This window comes from Lissotriton helveticus, chromosome 3_1, assembly GCF_964261635.1.
Source record: "Lissotriton helveticus chromosome 3_1, aLisHel1.1, whole genome shotgun sequence".
Classification (NCBI taxonomy): domain Eukaryota; kingdom Metazoa; phylum Chordata; class Amphibia; order Caudata; family Salamandridae; genus Lissotriton; species Lissotriton helveticus.
The window spans coordinates 945,256,176-945,269,585 of NC_136061.1; the positions used below are offsets into that span (position 1 = coordinate 945,256,176).

The window sequence follows — 13,410 nt, forward strand, 5'->3', positions numbered from 1 at the left end:
CGCATCAACTGATTTAGCTACTCCTCACCTCCCCTCCACCTCGCCCCATCTATGATTCAAGGTACTGCACATGGGTCCCCGTGGCTCCTGTATCCGGCACATGCTTCTTCGCCGTCAGACTGAACTTGTGGATTTGTCCCGATCAAGAATGACCAGATAGCGCCAGTTGGAGCTGTTGCTTTCTAAGAACTATAACGTTATTTATTTGTGAGAGAATTCATATCTTGACTTGTGCAGGTTGGATTTTTGTTGTTTTGGTCTTATTTTACTCAGATACATTGTGGCTATCATTCTAAACCGGTGTGAAGTACTTTCGTGGTGTTTTCACTGTGCTACTTTGTGTGCGTGGTACAATGAGAAAAGGTCCCAGTGTGCAATTACTAGAAACAATGAAAATTTCCACCAAATAGAACAAAATAACTCTAATGCATTACAGAATATTTGGTTCAATGTTATTTAATCACATTGAACAATCCTCCTTGCTGGTCAGTCAGCATATGATTCAAAACTATTTTACACAAGTGCCCCACAGAAGTGGGAGAAAGGAAAGGGAAGGAAAAAGTACATTAAGTCAGGGTTGTAAAGGTGTAAGGGAAAGGTGGTGACATTGTTATCGTCACAAAATTAATTACATTGGAAGTGGCTTGTATTTGTCACAAGATATTGTGATCATTTTTAACAGTGCCATGCTTGAAAATATATACAATATCACAGTTGCAAATCACTGTTGATAGTGGCTGTCATAGAACAGAAACACAGTCGAGGTTTTGACCCCCAATATAGTGTAGGCTGTTGTGATCCTTACAGCGGGGTCTTCCTCGGGACTAGGACAATGGGGCACCTGGGGAAATTGAAAAGGGGGTACTAAGATTACAAATTGTGCGATTCATAGTTTAAAAATGAAGGGGGAGGGTAAAATAACACTAAGCAATTACCATGTGCCACCCTTAGCTGGAGGTGGTAGAGTTACGATCAGGCCCATAGGCTCACTTGGACAGAGAGCGGAGGGTAGGTACCTACAATGAAAATAGGATCCCATCAGAGTAAATCAAAAAGATTGGATTCATGGAGATACTAGAAACGCGAAAACTATCAAAACCTACTAGAATTAGGTAGAAGTTGCAAAATACGCTTCAATTGTAATAGGCATGGACCCAAAGGTTCACATACTCAATTAGATGAATCTGAAACCAAAAAGAAGAAAGAGAAGCCAGTGTCACAACCTGGCCCTAATTGGAAGCGTAGGGCCGTTATTATCAGAACAAAAGTAACGCATACCAGATATAATATCAAATTGCCTCTCGAATAAACCCACGCATTCTTGAAACCTGCAAAAGAAAAGAGGCCGGTCTTAACTGAAGTGACTTGGAAACATAATGGGAAAACAGTGTTGCCAAAGGGAGGGCTGGTGGCGCTATATCCACAGCCGTGTAAAGAATGCAGCGTTATTGCGGGGGCTGGGGAAGCAAAACTAGAAATGCTTTCACTGGAAGGAAATAGTTAAAGCATTGGAAGTGAAGCGTGGGAGGCATTCTCTTCAGCACGCGTATGTCGCTAATAATGGGCGATCCGCCTTGCCAGTATAAGAATAAGCCGAGTATCTGAAGGAAAACAGGTTCAACAGAGAAACGTAGAAAGCGTTCTCTGAGGGAAAATCGAGCAGCTTCCTACCTCTGATCTGTCAGGACAGTCCATCTCCGTGTGTGGAGCTCCAAGACTAGATGACTCCAGTTAAGTACTAGAGATAACGTTGGTTGTGTGCACACATTGGAACGCGTTACAACTGGGGAACGTGGCTAATCATAGTGACTCATAGAATTACGCCGTAGTCATGGTGAAAAGACTCCATGTAAGGCAACAATAGCGTTTAACGATGAATGGATCACGGACATCAGTAAAAAAGGTGTATACAGTGCTGTACATTAGATTGGCATACATAGAAATACATGATGGGCTTGGTGATGTAATGAAAGCTGTTGAGTAAAGTGGCAAGGCGTCTTTCAAGTATAAAGCTTATTCGTGGGCATACATAAGCATTAAAGGAGACAGTAGAGCCCATTACGACAAACACAGGGTGTTGCAAAGTCATCCTGTGCCCTGTGCACCCCTCCAACTTTTTGCTGACTGGTGCTGGTGGTAACTCATTTTGACTGACCCTGGGCTCTGCCTAACCCGGCCCAGGGGACGTGCTGAGCTGAAAGGAACACATTAGAATACAGATAAAACACCCAGCATAAACTAGGGTACACAATGGTATGGTGGGGTACCCCTGTAATTGGCATGACCTACTCTATAGGCCCCTAGTATATAATAGGGCAGGGGATTGAAACTACCTAGAAGACCCCTGTACCCTGTGGCATGGCAGTTTAGAGGTCAGCAGTTTTTTGCTAAAGCCTAAGGGCAGTTTAAAAGTAGCACTGGGTGCCAGGACTGCTTTTAAACAATACATGTTGCCCAAACTCGACTTTGGTGGTAGGGGAACTTAAAAATGGAAAATCTACAATGTTTTGGCATATTAGGGACCCCCAGGATCTCCCCTATGTATCCCAGGGGTGGGGGGTCAGTTATCTATAAGGTACACCCTTATAAATTGAGTTTTTATATGCCTGGGTAAAGTGAAATTTCACATTTCACTCCCCACATTGTGTTAAAGTGCTGCTCAAATTCGACATTTATGCTAGGAGCACTGGGTAAGGAGGATCTGCAATATTTCTGCAGATTCAGAACCCCTAAAGTCTCCCCTAGTTGCACAGGGGGTGGGGGTCCTGTAGAAATAGGGGTTCCTTTGGTATTAGAAAAAGCGACATACAATCCGATATACAAACAAACACAACTAATTAGTGAGACACCAAAGAGAGTGAAGGAGAAATAGAACATTCCAGAGATATAAGGTATCTATTAACAAATTATGCTCAACTTTGGTATCAAGAGAAACCGAAATGTGGGGGAGATAGAATCACCACAAGAGAAAGGTCTCTGTGTGAATCCCCAGAATTAGGGGATGCTAAGGCCCAAGGTAAAGAAGAGGGGGAGTAACATCACTGAGAAATATAAAACTATGTCCCTAATAACATCCCTATATATGTAATGTTAAGAAATTAAGGCACAAGAAAGGGAACTGTTCTGGGAATTTGACACGTATATAATGTATCTATTGATTCTATGCAATTTTGTTGTGTGTAGGGAGGAAAGTATCAAATTTTATAGAGATAGAAAAATTCTGTTTCTTGAAAATGATGGTATTGCACAAATATGTATTTATCCCTATATATACAATGTCAAAAAATAAGGGTATAGGAAAGGAAATTGTTCTGATAAGTTGATATGTACAGAATGTATTTATTGATTTTATATATATATGTTTTATGTAGGGAGTAAAGTATTAAATTGCACGGAGACAGAGAAATTGGTTGTCTTGAAAAAGATGGTGCGGTAAACGGAAAACCATTGAAACGCGTCAACGCTATTAAGGGTGCAATCTAAAGGATCGACACAAATGTGTTAAATACAGATTGAATCATTGTATTAACCATAGTGTTTTTGATCACAATTCACGATGCACATTAGGATTTGACAAGTTTTCTGTCTTACATTTATGTCTGTCTTGATTATGCTGGTCATAATTTTTATGTGGTAGGAAGCATTTTTATTTCAATTACATGTTTTTTATGGATGCGGAAGAGATTGATTTAATAAGGTTATTTGTTTAAGCCTTTATAAGTTTTTATTTGGTGTACAAAGAAATTTTAAAACAAAAACATTTTTCTTAACAATAAAGTATCATTGTAATATATGATGTGGTTTTTATAATTTAGTGCACTCCTAATCATTGTATTCAATTTACTATTTGATTGTTGGGTCAGGGGAATCTTGTTTTCTATTGGTACATGTACCTCAATTCCCTTGATAACCTTAAGGGGTCCCTCTCATATTTTCTCAATACTACAGGCCTTACAGTGCCCACATTGTACTGGCCACAGGTGGGGGTAAGCTCCATAGCAACTAAAGGGATGGTTCCTCGGGTGGATCTAAGAGTGAACGTACAAAATGGTCTTTCACGTTCTTCGCCTTTTTAAAGGAATGCATGGGTAGGTCTGATTGTTGCAAGTCGTCAGCTATCAAATTCCAGTGTTTACTGACCACCTTCTTGATCGGATTACTTTGAGTGGAAAAAGTGGTGACACAGATCAACCTCTGTGTGGAGTTGCTTTCCCGTTCACTTGGTGTCAAGAGTGTTTCTTTGGGGCAGAACCATGCTCTCTTACGTGCTCTCTTGACCAGTCATTTGGGGTAGCCTATTTGCATAACCAGTGTACATAGTTCTTCTGATTCCGCCATGAAGTCCTCCTTCCGTGAGCAGTACCGATGGATCCGCAAAAACTGCCCAAAAGGTAGGTTGTCCTTTAGGCTAAGTGGGTGGTGACTAGTGTAATGGAGCAAGGAATTCCGCTCAGCTCGTTTGCAATACAGTGTGGTGAATAGTGTGTTGTTCTCATTTTTAATAGTGATGTTGAGGAAATGGATTTCTCCAGAGGCAGAGTGTACGGTGAACTGTATGTCATCACTCTTCTGGTTCAGCCATTCATGAAAAAGGGTTAGTTCTGCTAAATCTCCAGTCCAAATCATCAGGACGTCGTCTATATATCTCCTCCATAATGTGACCCTGCTGTTGAAAGGATTATTGTCACTGAGGATAATAGAGCTTTCAAAATGGTCCATGAAGATAATTAAAAAAATAAGCACGCCTTAGCGAGTGTGTAAATATGCAATACACACGTGGTTCCATTTTTACCACTCACCTTTTCACCTTTGCACATTAATTATTATAGAGAGGTCCTGAAGAAAGCTCTACCAATTTTTTTCAAGAGCTGAAACATGCTGACTGAAGGATAATCCAGACATTTACTTGCAGTTCTGACATATTATCCATCTCACCAATTTTTAAACATACCCTGGGCCACTGGGAATAAAGTATTGAATAGTGAGTTTCCCAGAGGTATTTTTAACGACGCCACACTCACAGCACCATCACACAAAAACAAAAAACCTGCTCCACTGTAATCAGGTGTTGTAGCACAGTTGGGTAGCATTTGGCTACCCAACTGGGAACCCAATGATAAAGCATGACACCAACCAGGTTGGTGAGGGTTTTTTTAAACAAACATCGTGGTGTTAGACACTACCTAGTTGACCTAGTCACTCTCTAGTGGTCCTCTCAGTTGGATATTCCATGAAGATAATTGCCTGGTCAGGGGCAAAGACCGCGCACATCGCTATGCCCTTGACTTGTAGGTAGTAGTTGCCTTGGAAGTAAAAGAAGTTCTTCATCATAGCAATTTGGAGTAATCTGATGATGAATTCCATGGGTACTGCCATAGATGCTGGTCGTTGATCCAATACTAATCTCATCACTTCCACCGCTGAACCTTGAGGTATGCTCGTGTAGAGAGACACGATATCAAAGGTTACTAACAGTTGTTTCATAGGATCAAAGGGTTGCTGGTCCACCAGATTGAATGTCTCCATCGTGCCTCATAGGTATGCCCTTGTTGTTTCTGCAATGGGTTTCAAAAAGAAGTCTATGTATCTGCTTAGGGGTTCCAGTAGGGATCCCCACCCCGAGACAATCGGCCATCCAGGGGGATTCTGGATATATTTGCCAATTTTTGGCAGTGTGCAGATGGTTGGAATGTGTGGCTGCTTTTGGTTGAGGTAAATAAATTCCAAATTGGATACGAAACCTCTTTCAAGCCCATCCTCAGTGATTTTCAAGATCTTTTTTTCAAGATCCTTTGTTGGGTCTGCTCATAGTCTTCTGTAGCTGGTCCCATCTTGTAACTGTTTGTGGATCTCAGTCTTGTATTTCTTCATATCCTGCATCACAATGGCCCCACCCTTGTCCGCAGGTTTAATGACAATTTCCTTATTTAGTTTCAACGAAGTAAGGGCTTCACGTTCCAGGTGGGTGACATTTTGGTTGACGTATTTCTTGACTTCGAAAATGTTGGCGACATCCCTCATGACCACACTCTCATAAGCAAGGATCTTGTTTGTCATTGCGTGGGCCGGTGGGTAGAAGTACCCTTAGTCCTGCCAGTGAGGTGGTATGGAATGCCGGGGATTGCCTGAAGAAATATCATAGGCGGACCTTCCTAAAGAAGCAATGGAGCTCTGTCCTAATGGTAAAGTGATTGAGGTAAGCAGTTGGCACAAATGCTAGGCCCTTGCTGAGCACCTTACTTTCCTCTTCTTTCTGAGTGTAGGAAGAAATATTTACTATAGCGTTATCTGGTCGTATTACCACCTGTAGGTTTTCCGTGGGTTTGGATTTCTCCATGGTTCTCGGGCTGAAAACACACTTGTTTCTGAGCTCGTTCCTGTTCCCAGTTCCTGCTGAACTGTGTCTGTCCCCGTTGGGGTCTCTGTTGCCAATTGCCGCTCCGTCCTCTGGGTGGTCGCTATTGTACCTCGCCTAAAAAAGGAGTGGTCCTTGGAACGGGTACCAATTGACGTGTGGTCTGTAGTAGAAGCTGGGGCCAGGTTGTTCGTTATCACTGTCAGTGCTGTTTGATCCAGATGATTCAGAAAACGTAGTGTAGCTCCTGCATCCCCGGTATCCTCCTCTCCCTCTATTTGAAAACCATCCTTGGTTGTCCTGTTTGAAATAATCCTCTTGGAGGTATGGGTAGATGTTCTTCTAGTTGTAATACCGGATATCTTTGGCAGTTTCTTATTCTGGGTGTTGGTTTCAAAGTCTTTTAAAGTTTTATCTAGACGTTCTAAGGCATCCTTAGCATTTGTCAAAGCTGAGTCTCAAGAAACCTCCAATCTTAGTGCAGCAATCTCTCTCAAGAGGACCTGTACTTGGTCAGCCGCTGTTTCCACTCCCAGCACCATCCAGTGCCGGGAGCAGTTGTTGGCAAAGAAGCTGAAACCTTCCTTAAATGTGGGTAGGTCCACAAAGATGGCTGGTTCTTTCCTCACTTGTAGACCGACTGGGATTATATTGGCCTTAAGATATTTGGTTAGAATGTGACCATGTAAACGGGTGCGTACCAGTTTCTTTTCTAGATGCTCCAGACGTGCTACCTTGTCGTTCAGTGCGAAATCAATAGTAGGGGTTGTGGAAGAAAGCACATTATTTGAAGGGTCCTGCGATAGTTGAATAATATGGTCCTCAGAGTAGGACAAAGTCTCGCTCTCTGTCATGATCAGCTATTAAATAAATCAAAAACAAAAACCCTGCAGGTCAGCACCTGCTCAGACATAGTTATACATAAAGGGTAGACACAAATAAGTCACTGGGACCTGGGTATGAAGCAGTACAATGAGTAAAAAGTTCCAAGTGTGTCATGTACAAATGCTTTACACATTACCTCTGGGCATGAGCCTTCCTGCTCTTTGCCAAGCTACCATGGGGTGGGCACGGGTTACTTTTGGTGTGTAACTAACTTACCCTGACTAGAGTGCGGGTCCCTACTTGGACAGGGGAATACCTCAGCTAACTAGTGTACCTATTTCTAACAGTCCCTTTCAAAGATTTTTCTTCCGGAAACATGTATGTATTATAACATAAAACATAGTATCACCTGGGCCTTTACTGAGTTCAGTTTATTGAACAGCACTTCCTCTCTAAATAACATTCCAGCACCACTGTCTCTTTTATGCATATTTGTGAACTTATTTTTAATTATTTTATTTTGGCTGGTTTGTGTAGTGCCATCATGTAAGTAGACTGCAGGGAGAGTCAGTGGGATTGGGAGGTTTAGTAAAGATTGGCACATCTACATGCAAGCGATGGGAGTGTATTTTAATTTGGGTTAACAATTTCAAGTCCAGTTTTGCATCCATCCTTGTAGGTGATTTCTGCAGTAGTGTCATGGTTAAGTAGGTTGTCTTTTAGCAGAGTTGAAATACAGATTGTTTTTCTTTTTAAATGGGGAGCGTTTCACAAAATTGCTTTTTTCGGCAACCCAACAGACTTATGGACAATTTAGCTTATACCTTACCCCTCCCAGGCTACGTATACCACCAATTCATTCATACCTTAAAGTACGGTACCATCTTCAAATCGACCACAAACAAAAACAGGAACCCTTTGTTGGTGAAAGTTAAGTGGCTCCTAAATCAGTTTTTGTGTCTATTTCTTAGAACTTTTTTAGTAATACATTCTGACTTATTTAGGTAAAACAGAAATGGTGAAAACAAAGGTAATCTACTTTATGGTTGTTATTTTAAAGCTATTGTATTACTGCTACTCAGTACCTAAAAATACAGTTTTTGAATACTCAATTTCTAACCTTTTTTGTGTTTTTGGCAGGAATTCCTTTGCTCCCTCTGGGTCGAGAGCCTTGTAGGTCTGGTACATGTAGAGCGACTCAATGAAACCCATCAATTCTGTCACTGTCATAGGAAACGTCTCAGAAATGTCACCAACTCTGCAAGAAAGAGACACGTATTTGGCTGAGTCAATAAAAGCAAAGTAATTGAAGACATACTATACGTTCCTGCATTATGTGATTTAAAGATAATGGATACTCTTCTTTTTTATTAGTTGAAATAAACAGGTCAGGAAGAGAGTTATGAGGACTGCTGTGACTTAGAACCATTCCCAAATGGCCTCGATATTATCTAAGATAGTACATACATTTGCGCTCCATTCAAAGATAGCTCATACGGTTACATTTTTGCGGTTTTCAGTTATTTTGTGGCTATTACTGGTGTGAGAGTTTGTGACATGCATGCTCACTAGCAACTTTAACTGCAGGGCATAGTGGTTGCCCGCGTTGAAACACAAACAGATATGCACACTCAGATAAACATACATGGACATACAACATACATTCTCTAACCTCTTTTTGTCGGTATATGGTACGGCTTGAAATATCAGCTGGTATTTGTTCCGGACATGACTAAAGCATTCATGGGCATACTTAAAGAGGAACTCCAAGGCCTGCAAAGAAAATAAAAGGTAGTCAGTGCACCGCAGCCTTATGCTGTTTTATTTCCTGAGCATTCTCTTGACTTCTAAGTCTACATGTCTAAGTCTACATGATGTCACAAACAGGGCCGCTCTTGAGCGGTGCGACTGTGCCACTGCACCGGGTGCTGACTGCAGGGGGCGCAAAGTGTGCAAGTTTGTTTTGGTTTAAACAGCAGCTGCTGCAGCATTCCATGCCTCCAGCAATTTCCATGCAACAATAAAAATGTCAAGAGAACTCCGGTGATTAATGTTCTTACTGGAGGGATCTGAGTTGTATCTAGTTGCGGTTTTAACTGATCATAAAATCGCACGGAGGGTTAATATGGCTGCTGCAATGAACGTTTACCATGCAGATCACAAAGTGCATGTAATGTAAATAGATCAGTGGGTTACTGCTTTTCTAAGAGATATACTTTTATGATTTGCAGTTTATAGGTTAATACCGTATTATCGAACAGTGGATTATTAACTGCCATCTAAAAACTCTATGCACACTGCAAAGTATTGATTAGAGCATAGATTAATGTTGCAAAAAGGGTTCATTTGGGTAGAAATCAGATATTATTTAATAGAACTCCCAGCTATGGCGGTCCATTTTCAATTCTCAGTTTGTGCTTCTCCAGACCAAGCACTCTTGAACTATACTGCCTACCAGTATGGATGACATGTCTCTCCTACACTTTGTAGTCCTCCGCTTAATGTAAAATTTCCTGTACACTGATTTACACATTTAAGTTTCATGGTCTCTGTGTAATATGTGTGTGATGTGATGCAAAGTGCTCTGATACTCTTCAATGGTATGAGTGGCACTATATAACTAATTAAATGCATCTGAATGAGAGTGGTTTTGGAGACTTGATGGGCACTGTTAAAAGGTGGTGGTGAGTGGTCACCACCTTCACCACGGATGGGGGGGTTCAAACAAACATTGTCTCCATAAGTGGTAAAGCCGGACCTGGTCACATTTGCTATTATAAAACAGTTCAGTTCACATTGTGTGGGAGAAGACAGCATGCATGTAATATATTATATGTACATTTGAAAATACATTCCATACATGAAAAAATAAAAGTAACAAGACAGTTGCAAGCCTCTCAAACGGTGAAGTAAAGACAGTCATCTGCCATTAACAAGGTGGTCCAGTGTGAAGTTTCTATTGACATGCATTTTGGAGTGGATGAATATTTTGGTGGGTAACAAAATGTCCTTTTTGACTTAAAAGAAGAGTTGAACTGTATAAAGCAGGATCATCTATGACCTATCCAGCTGAAGCTTGGGTCATAATTCAGGTCATGATAGAGCGCATGAGCACAGCATTGCATGATCTGACATAGTGCCTGGTTTAGTCTACAAGTTAGCTTCATCTGATGACAGATCTGTAGGAACAGATAGGTTTTCGTTCTAATCCAAGCAAAGTGGGCTGAGACTTCCTTCCAAAGCAGATTCACATGGAAAATAGTTGTAAAAATAGGCATTTAACTTGCCAGTTCGCATTACGGTACGACTTCTGATATCCTGATTGCTGTCAGCATGAGGGACATTATGGTAGGCTAGATGATCAGTAGTTATTACCGTTGGATTGCACCCTTCTATCATTTACTTACTAGGTGTCGTTTTCATAAGGCTCTAGGATTTTCCTTTGGTTGTGAGTAGTTGTGTTTGAGTACTGAAGATTGGTTGAGTCAATATTTTATGTAGTAATGGTTCCTATTGGTGTTACAAATACAACGTGTCCAAGCCTGGCAGAGACCTTTGCAGTATACTACGTGTATGGATAATTATGCCAAAGGACTTGCATCTTATTTTGTTCCATTGGGGTTGTTAGAAACTGGGCTCCTTGGTAGATACCTCCCCACGTTTTGCCCCAATTAGAACTGCTGGATGCTGGTTTGTGGTTCCGATTTTTTCTGTTTAAATTTGTTTATTGAATTTCTAAATTTTTGATGTTATTAAACATGTATCTGCACGAGTCACATATTTGTCCATATAAAACAAATAGACAAATTGCATAGGCAATCTACATATTAAGAGCATATATGGTTTACTTGTTTGTGCGTTGCTAGGATGTATCATACGTGCTAATGTTCTAAGAAACTGGGAATGCATGAACTTCGACAGAGTTGCGTTGTACCACTTGGGCCTATGAGATAGCTCCAGCCCGGCTCAGTGTTCCTTTGTTTCCCCTGCAATGCGTGATGTGATTATAGTCGCGTCCCGTCTGACTGCTGTGGTTACGAGTTTCTGAACCAAGTGTCTCATATAGCATGCGCGGACCATTGGGCCGTGCCAGCCATCCACGTTACAATGAGGTCCTGGTTGAGTCCAGGTCATCATGCCACGAGCTTCGGAAATCTAGTAGTATTGTGTCCTACGCCACTGCCAGTGGGAGCGTCTGTCAACCCAGTGCGTCCTCCCGGCACAATACCACGCTCTTCTCCTGTGCCCAGCATGTCATTGATTGCTGCCAGGCTTTTACATTTGGCGGTTCCGGAGATTTCCAGCGCCAAGTAATAAGGCATTTGGCTACAATAAGCCTGAGATCTATGAATCGGGACTTGACTTTATGTTTCCTGGTTCTTCGGTACAGGCCCAGTAGGCAAACTTCCCATGAATACTCTACCGTGTGACCTGTGCAGTCGGCCAAATGCCATGTGACCACTCTCCAATAGGGGGTGAGGGTTGCGCAGACCAACATCATGTGCAGCAGATCTGCATCTTTCAACTTCCATCTCGGGCATCTGGCATCTGTTCGATTAAGGTGTCTGTTGATCTTGACTGGCATCGTGTATGCCTTCTGAAGGATGTAGTACAGTACGGTTCGTCCATTGGGGGCGTTGGGGCGTTGCCCCACTAGCCATGGACGACCGTCACTGCATACATACCAATTACCGAGTCATAAAGCATTTATTTTGAGCTTTGAGGTCGGTCGGAGTCACTAACTATAGTGACGTCATCGCGGAAGGGTGTGGGGGGCGGGCCTGCAGCAGTGAGTGGCAGGCTGGGCTAGCAGATAGCAGCAGCGTGGCAGGGAGGGCAGGGGGCAGCAGCAGTGTGTGCGCATTTAGGACAAGTCATTTTTATGACTTGCCCACGCATGCGCACACACGCAGTAGCCCCTTCCCTCCTCCTCCTCTCCTTGCACTCACACAGGCAGAGACCCGGGGGAGCCGGGTCTCATTATGGGCAGTATTAGCCCTGCTCCATGTAGTCTTTATTGGCCGGCGCTGTTGGGACGTCACCACGCCCTGGCGTGGACAGGACTGCTACAACAAGAACACCAGAGTCACAGGAGAGTGATGGCACGCGCTCCCCCTGCCACTGGAAACAGAGCTGTTACCAGGCGAAGAATGCGTGTCTTCCAGTCACGGCCTGCTAGCTGACCCCTGAAAAAGTAAGATGATTCCAGACCGAGGCAGCGAAATCAACGTTGGGATTTCTTCGACGAGTCATGGGTAGGTTTCCAGCCTGTTTATAAAACATAACACATCATCCAACTGTGCCCTTCACTTCCACCCTCATCTCTGTGTAATGGCTCGCTTTATTCCTTCAGTATCTGGACCCCTGCTTGCTTAAATGTTCACAATAATTGTTCTGCGGGATTCGACACTGCGGAGATATCTAAATTACAGCCAGCAGGTTTGGGTGGAGCTGAGTCTGTGTGCGCGAAAATTGCAATTTGTGTCTCGTTAGCTTGCCAAATAATAGTCCCAATCTATTTCGATATATACAGCATGGTCCATTCTCTGTGTCTGACACAGCTCCTTTATGGCATTTTTTTAATAGATATTTTTTGCGTGGCCTGAGCTTTCTGTCAAGTCAATCAAACACTCCCCACCTTTCAAGGTCAGCAGGACAGAGGAGGGGGAGGGGTAGCACTGCAGAAGGTGAGGGTAAGGACTGGATGCCTCTTCCTGTGGCGCACCTGGACGGGGGACCTTGGAGGCTGAGGGAGAACACACGCTTGTGTGTTGTACCTTTTTGGCACACAGAGAAACCCACAAGCGTGTGTCATCTGTCTGTAAATTGTAGACAACAAGAGTTGTTTAGCCTGCTTCCAATCATCTAATTGTGACAGCTGAGAGCGCTGAGATAAAACTATTTGCCCAGGATCATATATCTTGCTCAAAAGAGGAAGCCATGATTAGCATCAAGGTTTCCTTGTTCCTCTGTGGGCACTTTCACTAGAACTAGGCCACATATCTCCCTTATGTGCTGTTTGTGTAATGTGGGAGGTGTGCACAGCCCTTTTCTGCAGCTGGCACCCATATATGCCCTGGTACCTGGCCATTATTGTCATGTGCATTGCACACCGATCACTGGCAGCCACGTGTGCACCTAGGGTGCTTCTATAAAAAAAAGAGGGCTCTACACACAGCTGCCTAGGGATCCTGGGACATCTCAGACAAGTATGGCACTTTAACCAACAT

At 42.8% G+C, this 13,410-nt stretch overlaps 1 protein-coding gene across 2 annotated transcripts in view; it reads right to left on the reverse strand.

The window, feature by feature from the left end:
• Positions 1-13,410, reverse strand: part of LOC144823117 (putative methyltransferase DDB_G0268948) — a 245,705-nt gene that overhangs the window by 19,968 nt on the left and 212,327 nt on the right. For both annotated transcript variants that reach the window (XM_078681311.1, XM_078681310.1), the window contains 2 exons: positions 8,853-8,953; positions 8,301-8,438 (listed from right to left, as the gene is read on the reverse strand). In XM_078681311.1, coding sequence (XP_078537437.1) covers positions 8,301-8,438; positions 8,853-8,953 — 239 coding nt within the window. The remainder of the gene's footprint in view (positions 1-8,300; positions 8,439-8,852; positions 8,954-13,410) is intronic.